Source organism: Megalobrama amblycephala, linkage group LG17, assembly GCF_018812025.1.
Source record: "Megalobrama amblycephala isolate DHTTF-2021 linkage group LG17, ASM1881202v1, whole genome shotgun sequence".
NCBI lineage: Eukaryota > Metazoa > Chordata > Actinopteri > Cypriniformes > Xenocyprididae > Megalobrama > Megalobrama amblycephala.
This window is the reverse complement of record NC_063060.1, coordinates 2,022,894-2,037,619: the sequence shown is the minus strand read 5'-3', so window position 1 is coordinate 2,037,619 and position 14,726 is coordinate 2,022,894. Positions and strand designations below refer to the sequence as shown.

Sequence of the window (14,726 nt, the reverse complement as noted above, 5' to 3'; positions counted from 1 at the left end):
TGGAACAAATACAAAACATACATGTATTAAAAATATATTAAAAACATTAATGTAATAGCTAGTCATGTGCGTCGCCTCCTCTGTGAGCACGTGACTGATGAAACGAAGCGCGCGTGGTTTGAAAGCAGAGGGTTTTAGGAGTTTATGATCAATAAAACGCGCTAATGGACGATGAGGAGGAGACTTATCGATTATGGAAAATCCGCAAGACCATAATGCAGGTGTGAATGTAGCTGTTCTCCATTTATAGCCCGTTTGCTGGTTGATAACATTAAACACGTGATCTTAAAGGGATAGTTCAGCCAAAAAATGAAAACTCTGTCATCATTTACTCATTCTCATGTTGTTCCGAATCTGTATTAATTTATTGGTTCTGCTGAACACAGAGGAAGATATTCTGATGAATGTGTGTAACCAAACAGTTGTTGGTCCCCATTGACTTCCATTGTATTTTTTTCTTCCCCATATTATGGAAGTCAATGGGGCTCATCAACTGTTTGGTTACCCAAATTCTTCAAAATATCGTCTTAATAATATTCAACAATATATTACATTAATTTTTCACAGTATAAAGTGGGATTTTAAATAGGTGCATTTAACCCTTGTGCGGTCTTCGTTTGGGAAGTACACTCAGGGTCTTTGGGGTCTCCAGAGACCCCAGCCAACAAAATGACAAAATTGTACAAAATTTTACTCTGTTTATTAACATTTTTACTCCACATTTGTGCAGTTTTTGGAGGATTTATCATATTTTTAAAATTTATATAAATAAATTAAAAAATATTTTTTTAAATAGGTTTTTATACAAAAACAGCTTTTTATGTAAAATTCACTTTATAAAAGACCCACATTTCTAACTTTCATTCATGGGGATAACATGGATAATTTGACACGGTTTAGTGTAAGATTTTTGCCCATCTTTTGGAAAATGCAGTTTTAAAAGTAAAACATGATCACTTTTACCAGTAGATGCTCCACTATTTGCTATTTGACTGACTGAAAGACAGTTTTAGGAAGCATAAGCTGCATTAATAAATATAGCAGAAAACAAGCAAACCTCACATTAACGTTGTCTTCTGCTGTAGCTCTGCCATGATCGAGGGTTTCTGGTGACCCAGGATGAGCTGGACCAGACCTTGGATGAATTTAAAGGTCAGTTCGGTGACCGGCCTAGTGAGGGGCGACCCAGACGGACGGATCTCACCGTGCTGGTCGCCCACAACGACGACCCCACCGACCAGATGTTTGTTTTCTTTCCAGGTGAGATCTGATGCACGAGTCCATGTGACTTTGAACGTTTCAAATGTGCGTAAGGAGTGTTTTGCATCCATGCAGAGGAGCCTAAAGTGGGCATCAAGACCATTAAGATGTATTGCCAGCGGATGCAGGAAGAAAACATCACTCGGGCCATCATCGTAGTCCAGACGGGCATGACGCCATCTGCTAAACAGGTACGATACAGACTGTGTCTCACCTGGAGCCTTAAAAACAGCTGATCAGATGCCAAGCAAGCAGATGACCTGATGATGTTTGTTTTGCAGTCTTTAGTTGACATGGCACCAAAATACATCCTGGAACAGTTTCTACAGCAAGAGCTGCTAATAAACATCACAGAGCATGAGGTGAGGCGCTTCCACTGTCACACGCAAAACACGGGAAAAGAGAAGCATAATAAACATTCTCTGTCTAACCCTATTATATTATCTGAATTGTATATTCACATTGAGATCATTTTTAATAAATATTGTGATTTAAACTGTGATATGATGAATATCTGCTATTAGAAGAACAAAAAATGCTAAATTCTAATTCTGTCTAAAAATATTATTGGGTTATAATTTTAACCAAAGCGCAAAAAATATTTTTATATGAATATTTATTTAAAATATTAAAGGGTATTGTATTTAAGAACATTAATAATATAAATATTATGAATATATAAAGTATTATTTATTAAGAAATCATATCAAGATTTGTTATATTAAATATTGCACAAAAAATCTAAAATCTAAATATTTAAAATATTAATTAAAGCATATATTATTTAAGAACATTAATAATATATTATGAATATAGAAATTACTTATTAAATTCATATTGAGATTGCACAAATATTGCACAAAATATTTTATAACATGAATATTTAAAATATTAATTAGTGTATAATATTTAAGAACTTTAATATAGAAATTATTTATTAAAAAATCATATTGAGATTTGTTATATTAACAAATGTTGCACAAAAGATATTTTAATGAATATTTAAAATATTAAATGTATAGTATTTACAACATTAATAATATAAATTTTACTATTATTATTAAATAATCATTGAGATTTGTTATATTAAATTGCATAAAAAGTATTTTATATGAATATTTAAAATGTTAATTACAGCATATAGTATTTAAGAACATTAATAATCTAAATATTATGAATATAAAAAAGATCATTTATTAAAACAAATTGAGATTTCTTACATTAATAAAAGTATTTTATATGAATATTTAAAATGTTAAAGCGTATATTATTTAAGAACATTAATAATATAAATATTATATAAAAAATTACAAATATTGAGATTTGTTATATTAACAAATATTGCACACAATATTTTATAATATGAATATGTAAAATATTAGTGTATAATATTTAAGAACTTTAATTATATTATTATGGATATAAAATAATTTATTAAAAAATCATATTGAGATTCGATATATTAACAATATTGCACAAAAGATATTTTAATATGAATATTTAAAATATTAAAAGTATAGTATTTATAACATTAGTAATATAAATTGTATTATGTATATAAAAATGATAATGTATTAAATAATCATTGAGATTTGTTTTATTAAATTGCGCAAAAATTGCGTATTTTATATGAATATTTAAAATATTAATTACAGCATATAGTATTTAAGAACATTAATAATATAAATATTATGAAAATAAAAATGATCATTTATTTAAAAAAATCATTGAGATTTCTTACATTAATAAAAGTATTTTATATGAATATTTAAAATGTTAATTAAAGCGTATAGTACTTAAGAACATTAGTAATATAAATATTACAAATATAAAAATAATTAAAAAATCATTGAGATTTCTTATATTAACGAATTGCGATTTGAACTGTGATGACGAACATTTAACATCTGCTAATCTGATAAATGAACAAAAACTACTAAATTCTAATAAATGTTCAAGTAAATATAATTTAAAATGTTTAATTATTCATTCTAAAAATCAGGAAATCTTGAATTGATTCCTATGATCTCTTGCAGTTGGTCCCTGAACACATCGTTATGACAAAAGAGGAAGTGACAGAGCTGCTGGCCAGATAGTATCCAAATCTGAAGTGTGTTGACACTTTTAAAGTGTCAAACTGATTACCAAAATGACCGTTGTCACATGTTTCCACACACACTCCCTCTTGCCACTGGTTCCTGCTCCAAACTCACTCACTGCTGACCACGTTAAACCGAGACATGAGAATGTATTTCAACACACACTTCACATTTGGCTCCTCTGTGACGTCACCTGTTAACAGATTTTCTTGACTGTCGTCAGTAAACTCAAGGAGAGCCAGTTACCCAGAATTCAGTCTGGAGATCCCGTGGCACGATATTTTGGGCTGAAACGAGGGCAGGTGAGAAAATCATGTTATCTGAACACTTTTGTGTAAGTTGAAGTCTGGAGCACATTTCCTATCATGGAAAGAGAGTATCATATAGTTTGAAGTATTGTAGGCGTGTCTCTCCGTCTAACAGGTGGTGAAGATCATCCGGCCCAGTGAGACGGCTGGACGCTACATCACATACAGACTCGTACAGTGAAGACCAGAGTGTCATCAAGCTTTGATTTTTCATTGCGTCTCATGTTCTTTTGTTTTATAATGGGTTTCTTGTGATGGACGGCAACAATTATGAATTTAATTTCCCTAAAACTTGAATTTTGGATTATGTTTGTTTTTGCAAAACAACAAAATAAATCAATTTTTGTTCCATGAATGGTTTTTATCATGGTGTTATGAATATTTTAACGCATTAATGGCAAAAATACTAAAGAATTACTAAATTATTAAATTAATACTAAATTATTCATAGTAGAAATATATATATACACACATGAAAAAGTATGTGAACTACTTGGAGAATCTGTGAAAATGTGAATAATTTTAACAAAATAAGAGGACAATATATATGTATATATATATATATAAACCACATTCCAGATCCTCTTAATTCAAAAACCCAAGCAACATTTTATAATATTAATATTTAAAATCATAAAGATTTTTTATTTATTTTTTTAATTTATTAATTATCATGTTCTTTTGTTTTATAATGGGATTCTTGTGATGTACGGCAACAATTATGAATTACATTTTCCTAAAATTTCAATCTTGGATTTTCTTTGTTTTTGCAAAACAATAAAAAAATGCATGAATGCAAAATAAATCAATTTTTGTTTCATGAGTGGTTTTTATCATGGTGTATATATATATACACACATGAAAAAGTATGTGAACTACTTGGAGAATCTGTGAAAATGTGAATAATTTGAACAAAATAAGAGGACAATATATATATATATATATATATATATATATATATATAAAATATATATAAACCACATTCCAGATCCAAAAACCCAAGCAACATTTTATAATATTAATATTTAAAATAATAAAGATAAAGTTTTTTTTTTTTTTATAAATATTTGTTAATTCTCATGTTCTTTTGTTTTATAATGGGATTCTTGTGATGGACGGCAACAATTATGAATTAAATTTTCCTAAAACTTCAATCTTGGATTTTGCAAAACAACAAAAAAATAAATCTATTTTTGTTTCATTGAATGGTTTTATTAGGGTTTTGTGAACATTTTACATAAATGGCAAAAAGTTTACAAAGTAAATTATTAACTGCAAATATAATAGAAACGATTGTCTCATTGGTCATAAATGTCTCCTTGAATATATACAGTTTCAGAATGTACAAAACGGATGTGAATGAAGTCAACATGTCATCAATCAAGTCAAGTGGAGCTTTTGTTAACATGGTTCAGATGAAGCTACAGTCCCAGATCTCACTGTACAGTCCTGCGGGAACAACCATCCTACCATCATTTCTGAAATACACACACTATTACAAATGAAGCAAATGTTTGGAAGAGACGAGAATCCGGCACTGACCAGCAGCACCACTGTTAGTTCATTTAACCGTAACATCATTTGATGCTCTTTTGTCAATAAACAAAAGAAAATTTCCAGTGCATAGAAGAAACTATAATAAATATCAAAATGTTAAAAGTTCCTATATATCCTTTCAATACATATATTGAGACTTTATGCAAAGCACTTTTAATATCTACACACTGACTCGCCTTGAAAATGTATTAAATAATAATGATGTTCATGTTTGTTTTTGAAGGACAGTAATTATTGTGGTTTATGCAGACTAGTGCACAGATGATCTGTTATACTGAATAAAGAGACTGATATTATATAAACATCCAGTTCATATCAGCCAATATTTGAAACTACACTGATCTCCGTTCTAAAAAAAAGGTTAGAGGTCACTGAGAGGTCATATTCGTTTGCCTGTCAGTCAAAACCGTAAATGTAAATGTAAATAAATGTTGCTATTCTGACTTTTGGGAATTGACATATGCATACAGAAAGAACACATTTCTAATATTTTGGCCTGACTAATGCCTCCCTCGTCTTACTGATCTGAGACCTGCTCGGAGTTGGTTTCCTCTGCGTCATCTGACTGCGGGTCTGTACCGGTGGTCTGCTCTGGGATGGTCTCTGAAACGAGTCCGCTCAGGTCCAGACTCGCTCTGGGACTCATCTGGTCGTCCTCTGTGCTGGTCTCACTCTCCTGACTCACCAGAGGAGGGTGCTGTCTGCTTCCTCTGCCCGGATCCTCCACGTCAGAGTCTGAGTCCAGCGAACGCTCCTGAGAGCCAGAGGAGTCCACCGAATGACCTGAAGACAGACAAAACATGACACTTGTTCAACAGAAAGACGGCACAATTTATACATTTTTTTTAGGATTTTTTAACAAATATTGCGATTTGAACTGCCATTAAAAAGAATAAAAAGGCATTAAATTTCAAATTCTAATCCTAATATTATTTCTTAATTCACAACCCAGTGGATACAAATATATATTATAAATAAAAATATATAATAAAAATATTAAATACAATATGTAAAATCAAATTTCTTATATTTCTTTATATGCCATATAAATAATATTCCTAATTCTAATCCTAATATTCATTTTTAATTCATAAACCTATGGATACAAAATATTTTATAACATTTATATGTAAAATATTAAAAATATTTAAAACAATATGTAAAATAAAAATTCGAATATTTCTTTATATGCTCCATAAATATTTATAATTCTAATCCTAATATTCATTTTTAACTTCAATTTGTAATAAATAATAATATATAAATAATATTCCTAACTCTAATCCTAATATTAATTTTTAATTCACAAGCCTATGGATACAAAATATTAATTTATAACATTCATATATAAAATATTAAAAATAAAAATCTTAAATTCAATTTGTAATATATATATTATATATACCACAGTCCAGATCCTCTTCATTCAAAAAACCCAATCCACATTTTATAATATTAATATTTAAAATAATAAAGATAAATATATTAAAAAATATAAAAATAAAAATATTAAATACAATATGTAAAATCAAATTTCTTATATTTCTTTATATCCAATTTAAATAATATTCCTAATTCTAATCCTAATATTAATTTTTAATTCATAAACCTATGGATACAAAATATTTTATAACATTTATATGTAAAATATTAAAAATATTTAAAACAATATGTAAAATAAACATTCTAATATTTCTTTATATGCTATATAAATATTCATAATTCTAATCCTAATATTAATTTTTAATTCACAAGCCTATGGATACAAAATATTATTTTATAACATTCATATATAAAATATTAAAAATAAAAATCTTAACTTCAATTTGTAATAAATAATAATATATAAATAATATTAATAGAAATAATATTCCTAACTCTAATCCTAATATTAATTTTTAATTCACAAGCCTATGGATACAAAATATTATTTTATAACATTCATATATAAAATATTAAAAATAAAAATCTTAAATTCAATTTGTAATATATATATTATATATACCACAGTCCAGATCCTCTTCATTCAAAAAACCCAATCCACATTTTATAATATTAATATTTAAAATAATAAAGATAAATATATTAAATTCATTTTTATATAAATATTTATTAATTTTAATTATAATATTTCTAATATTTGCAAACCAAAGAATGAAACATATTTTATTATATTCATATATTATTTTTTTTTTTTTAATTATTTAATATTTATTATTTCTCATATATATTTCTCTCACCACATTCCAGATCGGCTCTGTTTGGCTCTTCCTGAGCTCCAGCCTCACAGTCCTGTATGGAGGAGAAGATGAGCATCAGAAGTGTGCTGTGACTGAACCACATCAATCCTCAATCACTGACACTCCCGTATAACCCCGTGCACTACTACAGTACATCACATCAGATATCCACATGTTAGCAGTGACTGTGTGCAGACCTGGCTCTGAGCTGGAGAGCTGACTGAGGAAGAGGAGATGAAGATGTTCTGCTGGAAGACGATCATAGCCTCTACGATGCGAGCCTGATGAGGGTAATCCACCAGAGAAGAGAGCGACACCGTGGCTCCGGTGGGTTTGGGTCTCATCAGGGTCGGGCCGAAGACGATGCCTAAATTGCTGGCGCTCATTTTATTATCTTGCTCCAACTCTGACACTCTGAGAGAGAAAACAAGACATTATCCTGTGATGATTTATATTCCCAGCACACTTATGACAAATCTATAAAACGGCAGTTTGCGTACTTGATATTTCAAGCAGTGACTATTTTAAAAAAAGTTTTTTTGTTTTTATATTCATGCAGTTTAATGCAACTTAAAATGGAGACCAGTTACAGGACCTAAAATACATGCTCTCATATATGAAAATGCTAAAAAAATAATAGTTTCATGTTATTTGTCAACTACCAAATTATTTTACATGCCTTGTTTTTTGTCTTCTGAACACCTGACTTAAATTATTACAGATTTATTTATTTTTTATTATTAAAATATTAAACGTTTCACCTAAATTATTAAATTATTAGACTTAAATTATTAATATATTAAAACTTAAATAATCAAAATACTACATTTTTTTTTAAATATTATAAAATATTAATTAGTAATTAATAAAAATGTATCCCCCTAAGATTTAGTAAAGTTCCAGCCTTTCTATAATTATGATAACCAATATATTTTGATACATTTTATCATAGTTTTTGTACAGTTCAGAGCAAAGTATCAATATTTAGACTTTTTAAATATTATACCTTTAACCTAAACTATTAAATTATTAGACTTAAATTATTAATATATTAAAACTTAAATCATCAAAATAATACATTTTTAAAAAAATATTATAAAATATTAATTAGTAATTAATAAAAATGTTTATATTTTTTATTATTGAATTATTAAATTAATTAATTGTTATTATTAAATAAAGTATCCCCCTAAGATTTAGTAAAGTTCCAGTCTTACTATAATTATGATAACCAATATATTTTGATACATTAAAAAAATATTTTATCATAGTTTTTGTACAGTTCAGAGCAAAGTATCAATATTTAGACTTTTTAAATATTATACCTTTAATTTTAAGAATTATACATACTTTAAAATGGAATTGACGTCCAATATTTCACCTAAACTATTAAATTATTAAATTATTAGACTTAAATTATCAAAATAATACATTTTTAAAAAAATATTATAAAATATTAATTAGTAATTAATAAAAATGTTTATATTTTTTATTATTGAATTATTAAATTAATTAATTGTTATTATTAAATAAAGTATCCCCCTAAGATTTAGTAAAGTTCCAGCCTTTCTATAATTATGATAACCAATATATTTTGATACATTAAAAAAATATTTTATCATAGTTTTTATACAGTTCAGAGCAAAGTATCTTTTAGACTTTTTAAATATTATAACTTTAATTTTAAGAATTATACATACTTTAAAATGGAATTGACATGTCCAATATTTCACCTAAACTATTAAATTATTATTAAATTATTAGACTTAAATTATTAATATATTAAAACTTAAATCATCAAAATATTAGTTTTTTTAATTGTTATAAAATATTAATTAGTAATTAATAAAAGTGTTTATATTTTGTATTATTGAATTAATAAATTAATTATAATAATAATTATTATTATTATTATTAAAGTATCCCCCTAAGATTTAGTAAAGTTCCAGCCTTTCTATAATTATGATAACCAATATATTTTATGATACTTTAAAAAAAATAATATTTTATCGTAGTTTTTGTACATTTTTGTACAGTTCATAGCAAAGTGCCAATATTAAGACTTTTTAAATATACCTTTAATTTTAAGAATCATACATACTTCAATATGGAACTGACATTTCTAATCACAATCTCATGAATCCCCTTCAGTTCATCTGTGAATCACGAGGGGTTTATAAACCCGGTGGTAGGTTATGAATCTGCAGGATCAGAATCTCACCTGCGCAGGTGCCGGACGATGTACTTCAGCGTGGAGATGTTAGCATGTGGCAACCGCTTGAGCAGCTCTCTGAGTTTCTGCACTAACGTCAGCACCTCTGGTTCTGTTTCTGACCCACGATCCACCAGCTCTGGGCTTTTCCCCCCCTCACCGGCCTCCGAGCCGTCTGAGTTCAGGCTTTCCTTCGCTAGTCCCATCAGATCATTATACAGACGGAAGGGCATGATGGGCTCTGGGAGCTGAGGAGGAGACAGAGACGATGAACATGACATAACGCTCGTCTGTTATAGGAGCATTTTCATCTTAATGTCAATCAACAGCATCTGTGGCATGATGTCAGTTACTACGCAGCCCTGCACCTATATTAAATGTCAAAAGTTTCTGTTTTAATGACAAAAAGTATTGCAAAAGAAGTGAAAAAACATGTTCAAATACTCCATTTAAAGGTCGCATATTCAAAACAATAACAAAGGCATAGCTTGAGATGTTGTAAAGGAGTGTGGAATGATGGGAGTTGTAGTTTTCACCTCCACTGCCGATGGAAATCAATCCAACGGGACTCACAAATCATGTTCAAAGATGAGGTAATGAAATAAAGTTTTATAACTGTTACGTTTGATCACATAATTTTATTTCATTCTAATGAATTAGCCACAAGTAACGTAATGTTAATGCTAAATCACTACTCAAAAATGTCACTTTGTTTGTCGAATTAAATGGTGGGGTAATGCAGCGCAATTTCATGTGTTCAAAACAATTATACTAAAAGTACATTTCAACGTATCCACCCGTACTTATGTTTCTCAGCAGTAAAAGTGGAAAACGAGGATAACGTGGATATGACATCATTGACATCATGCTACACTGGTTAAAATTGTGCATTTCTCTGGATTTAAACATTGTTCGAAACATTTGGGATAATGTAAGTACACAAGTGAACAAAATATACAACTGTGCAAGTGGGTTTTGCACATTTTAATGCAAAAATCTTACATATTGTGCCTTTAATGTCGAATAATTTTACTTAAAACACAAGTTTATAAATAAATAAGCTTTTGCACAAAATCTGTAATTTTCTGTCGCTGTTTGGATGTAGTAAAACACCCAGAGATGTGTTTGTATTTTCTCCTGTCACTGCCCATAATTAGGCAAAAAAAAAATAATGTCATATGTGTGAGTATCATCAATATGTGTTTGTAGCAGTTTTTCTGGTAATAAAGGGATAATACAAGACTCGAAAGCAAAACAGCTACAAAATGCACATCATATTTTGTGATAAAGTGCCGTGCTAGAGCAAAACATGCACTATTTTTGGGATCAGAACCCCAAAATGAATAAGAAACAAGTATTGGAGTTCATTCAGCAAATATGATGCTATAGATGATCATTTTCACTCACATATCAGTCTGAAAAATGAACAGGAGACATCTTTATAATAAGTACTATTTGTGTTTGCCTGTGTCAGGTGACTCACCTGTCTCAGGTAGAGCTTTAATACGTTGCTGATGTCATGTGGAGACGCCTGCGAGAGCTCCACCAGCTCTTTGCCGTTCTCAAATGCCTGGCACAACTTTTCCACACGGGTCTTCACGCCATTCACGCGATAGATTCCCTGAAGACATGCAAAGAGAGCATTAACCATATAAACCCTACTGTGTCATATTTGAAATGTGAATCTCTAAGGCCTCTAAATGATCAACATGATCAAAACTTTGCTGAAAATCTGTTGCACAAAATCTACTACATGCCTTCTGTTGTTTGAATGACAGTTTAGACTTTTTTAGCAAGTAAAAGTCCTTTTAGTGTAATTATAAAAACATCCACCTTCAGCTCGTGCTTCACATGTGTTTTTTGCTGAGAAATCTGCACTGATTTTTATAAAGTAAACCGTTATTTTTGGGAGTAGTGAAGTTCAAATCTGCACAACTAGGGAATTATTTTTTTGCAACCTTGTAACAAGATTATCATGAAGTGATGCAATTAACCATGAATTTATGTGCATAACTCGCATGCATATAATGTATAAAGTAGTTTATCTGCTATTTTAGCTCAAATTTTATATGCAAATGAAGCAATGAGCAAACAGTACATTTATAATGCATTTATCAGAGGTAAACATTCAAACCAAAAGGGAAAATACAGGAAGAACAACTTTATTCTTTTCAAAGCCTTTCTCTCGCACCTTCATTCTGAGCGCTCTCCTCTCGATCTCTGTGATGCATTTCTTGATGATGAAGGGAACGCCCTCCACGTCACCCTGCAGGACCTGAGAGAAATCACGGCCGAAGAGCTGCAGACGACCCTGGAGCTTCTTATGACCACACTGGATGGCCAGAGACTCCAGACACTTCTTATGACAGGCCAGGAAACACTGACACACAAACACACGCAAGCTGATCACTGATGAGAACAAACAGGAACTGAATTGAGCTGAATAATGACAATATTGTCTTCCGTAGAGCTGCTTTACGGCTGAAAATGAAGTTGTTTCATAACTGAATTTTGCAACACTGTCTGTCAAAAAAGAAAAAACAGAAAAAAAAGTGACCCGGGTATATTTGTAGCAATAGCCAACTGTACATTGTATGGGTCAAAAATAGCGATTTTCCTTTTATGCCAAAAATCATCAGGATATTAAGAAAAGATCATGTTTGTAAATTTGCTACTATAAATCCAGTGCTTCCCACACATAGACTTTACTTGGGCGGGCCACCCACGTATAATAACGGCCGCCCAAGTATATTTGGAGACACATTTTTGCTTTTATTATTTTTATCCTCTTATACTTTTATATCTGCGCAAGATAATGAAACCATCCGCGATCGATAAACTAGTCGTTTCATACCTGCTCGTTATGCGTGCGTCAGAACTGTTTACTCCCGCTGACATTCCCACAGGCGCTGCATTTTGCAAAGTCACAAGGCGGCGCTGTTGCGCGTTCTACAAGCTCACGTGACAGCGCTTTAGTCTGCTTCAAAGTGATTCTCGATCAATGAAAAGCGCAGATTTATGCCAAGCGGTTGATAATGAACTCAAGTTGATGAATTATTACAAAGTCTACTTTATGGCCTTTATATAAAATGTTTTAGACGATTTTAAGAATCTGAAGGATCAGCCTGCAATAGTACAGACATTTCAAAATAAGAGTCCTGGTGAATTTCAGGCTTGTTTATAATTAAAAATCACACGCTAAGTTTTTTCTTTTTCTTTTGGGCATTATTGGTATTTTGGTTACACAATAAATTGTATTTAATTTGATTTCCATTTAATTCATAGTAAATTATTGTAGAAGAAAAGACTAAGAACATTATTTGACAAATATATTATTAATTTTATAAATTTTACTAGTAAAATCTGTGTCCCATTCACTGAGAGAGACACTATATGACAGCAAGGAGAACATAGGAAAATGTGAACCATTTAAATGCTGTAATTTTGCATAATAATGCATAATATTAGTATGTAATTAAATGTAATAGTATGCTATGTAATTAAAATTAATTTCAATTAAATAAAAATACTGTTAAAAATCACACATTATTTGTTTGTCACATGTAGTAGACCATTTTTGTGCCGTGGGTAATAGGAGGATTTTTCGCCCGGCTACCACCGCAAGTATATTTCAAACCTGTGGGAAGCACTGAAATCTATCAAAAATGTATTTTTGTGAGTGGATATGCATTGCTAAGGACTTCATTTGGACAACTTTAGAGGTGATTTTCTCAATATTTTGATTTTTTTTTTTGCCCCCTCAGATTCCAGATTTTCAAATAGTTTTATTCAAATATTGTCCTATCCTCATAAACCATACATCAATGGAAAGTATGGAGATTTATGATGTATAAATCTCAATTTAAAAAACTGTGTCTGTCAAACGATTAATCGCATCCAAAATAAATTTTGTGTTTACATAATATTTGTGTACTGTGTATATTTATTATGTATATATAAATATTTTTTTAAACTGGTTTATGACTGGTTTTGTCGTCCAGGGTCGCACACACACACAAATAAATAAATACATGCAATCCTTATTGTCGAGTCCTTCTGTATAAAGCGCTATAAAAAATGTGACTTGACTTGTTGTTCAACATCAGTGATCTAACGCACAATAATGTTGTTTTATACAGTTGATTTGCAGGTATTATACACCTACAGTTTTGTCTGATACTGTCAACAACATAAATGCATCAGTCAGTCTCACCTCCTCACATTCTGCGCCCTGGAAATAAACGTAGCTGTCACATTCTCTGCACTTTGATGGCGTGCGCAGTTTGCGCAGCCGATGGGTTTTTGCAGCTTTGGACAATCCCACATTTTTGAAAGGTCCAGTGGGCGCCACGCTTTCCGGTTCAATCCCATTTATACCTAAAACACAACAAACATCCAGACGCACTCGTCAAATATCATGACTATATACTAGATCTACTAAACAAGATTATTGTTTCTCCTAGACAGCAATGAATTTAAAGTGCCCCTATTATGCCTTTTTTAAGCACCGCACCGTGCAACTGAATGACAGCTATCAGTTCGCAAGACATTGTATACAATGTATGGACAGAAAAGTTAGCATTGATTTTACTGTATCAATTCAATAATTTTGGATGCTTTCTTTCCACGTTATAGAAGCAAATAGCCCAAAATCTCAAAATTTGCCAGTGCATGAAAAACAATGATTTTGTCTGTTGTGTCTTGTCTTAAATGGAGAGCAAAGTTAGACTTTGTCCTGCTTCTCAGATGTTTCTCCTTAGAAAAAGACCCCAGTAATCTCACATGTGTTTCCTCTGGAGTTTCAGAAGAGATCTTAAGATTGCTTCAGTGCTCAGATCTGCAAAGTGTGCACTCAAGTCTGGGGCAATAAAAAAGTCCCTCTGGGTATTTATATTTAATGTTTCCTTGAACTGTAATCTGTCACTCACTTTGTTCAAATGGGGTAATGGTGCCGTCTCTCTCCTCTAAATCTTCATTGGACGACAAGGTGGCTGCAGAAACTGGCCTTGAAGGTTTTGAGATGTCACCTGAGACCAAAACATTATACAAT

The 14,726-nt window shown here is 30.6% G+C and overlaps 2 protein-coding genes across 6 annotated transcripts in view; one reads left to right on the top strand and one right to left on the bottom strand.

Annotated features, from left to right (window-relative positions):
* The first annotated feature begins 68 nt into the window (after nucleotides 1-68).
* Nucleotides 69-4,022, top strand: polr2ea (RNA polymerase II, I and III subunit E, a). Of its 4 annotated transcripts, none has more exons than XM_048163982.1 (7): nucleotides 69-221; nucleotides 1,086-1,152; nucleotides 1,336-1,451; nucleotides 1,542-1,622; nucleotides 3,297-3,355; nucleotides 3,583-3,661; nucleotides 3,783-4,022. In XM_048163982.1, exons 1-7 carry the CDS (start codon nucleotides 165-167, stop codon nucleotides 3,846-3,848), a joined length of 525 nt encoding a protein of 174 aa, XP_048019939.1. In that variant the 5' UTR covers nucleotides 69-164; the 3' UTR covers nucleotides 3,849-4,022. The 4 variants fall into 4 exon arrangements, with proteins under 4 accessions (XP_048019939.1, XP_048019936.1, XP_048019937.1 ...); XM_048163979.1 differs by having other exon boundaries at nucleotides 1,086-1,260; XM_048163980.1 differs by having other exon boundaries at nucleotides 1,086-1,260; nucleotides 3,762-4,022.
* Nucleotides 4,023-4,857: 835 nt separating this feature from the next.
* Nucleotides 4,858-14,726, bottom strand: part of arhgap45a (Rho GTPase activating protein 45a) — a 39,882-nt gene continuing 30,013 nt past the window's right edge. For both annotated transcript variants that reach the window (XM_048164499.1, XM_048164500.1), the window contains exons 16-23: nucleotides 14,605-14,703; nucleotides 13,890-14,053; nucleotides 11,868-12,056; nucleotides 11,160-11,297; nucleotides 9,686-9,924; nucleotides 7,662-7,878; nucleotides 7,465-7,516; nucleotides 4,858-6,007 (exon numbers count right to left, since the gene is read on the bottom strand). In XM_048164499.1, the coding sequence (XP_048020456.1) occupies nucleotides 5,742-6,007; nucleotides 7,465-7,516; nucleotides 7,662-7,878; nucleotides 9,686-9,924; nucleotides 11,160-11,297; nucleotides 11,868-12,056; nucleotides 13,890-14,053; nucleotides 14,605-14,703 (1,364 nt within the window). In that variant the 3' untranslated portion in view covers nucleotides 4,858-5,741. The remainder of the gene's footprint in view (nucleotides 6,008-7,464; nucleotides 7,517-7,661; nucleotides 7,879-9,685; nucleotides 9,925-11,159; nucleotides 11,298-11,867; nucleotides 12,057-13,889; nucleotides 14,054-14,604; nucleotides 14,704-14,726) is intronic.

Excerpts from the sequence above, each read along its gene's own strand:
- polr2ea (XM_048163979.1), top strand. The coding sequence starts at position 165 with ATGGACGATGAGGAGGAGACTTATCGATTATGGAAAATCCGCAAGACC. Across the intron at positions 222-1,085 it reads TCCGCAAGACCATAATGCAG|CTCTGCCATGATCGAGGGTT; the intron begins GTGTGAATGTAG and ends CTTCTGCTGTAG. Across the intron at positions 1,452-1,541 it reads TGACGCCATCTGCTAAACAG|TCTTTAGTTGACATGGCACC; the intron begins GTACGATACAGA and ends TTTGTTTTGCAG.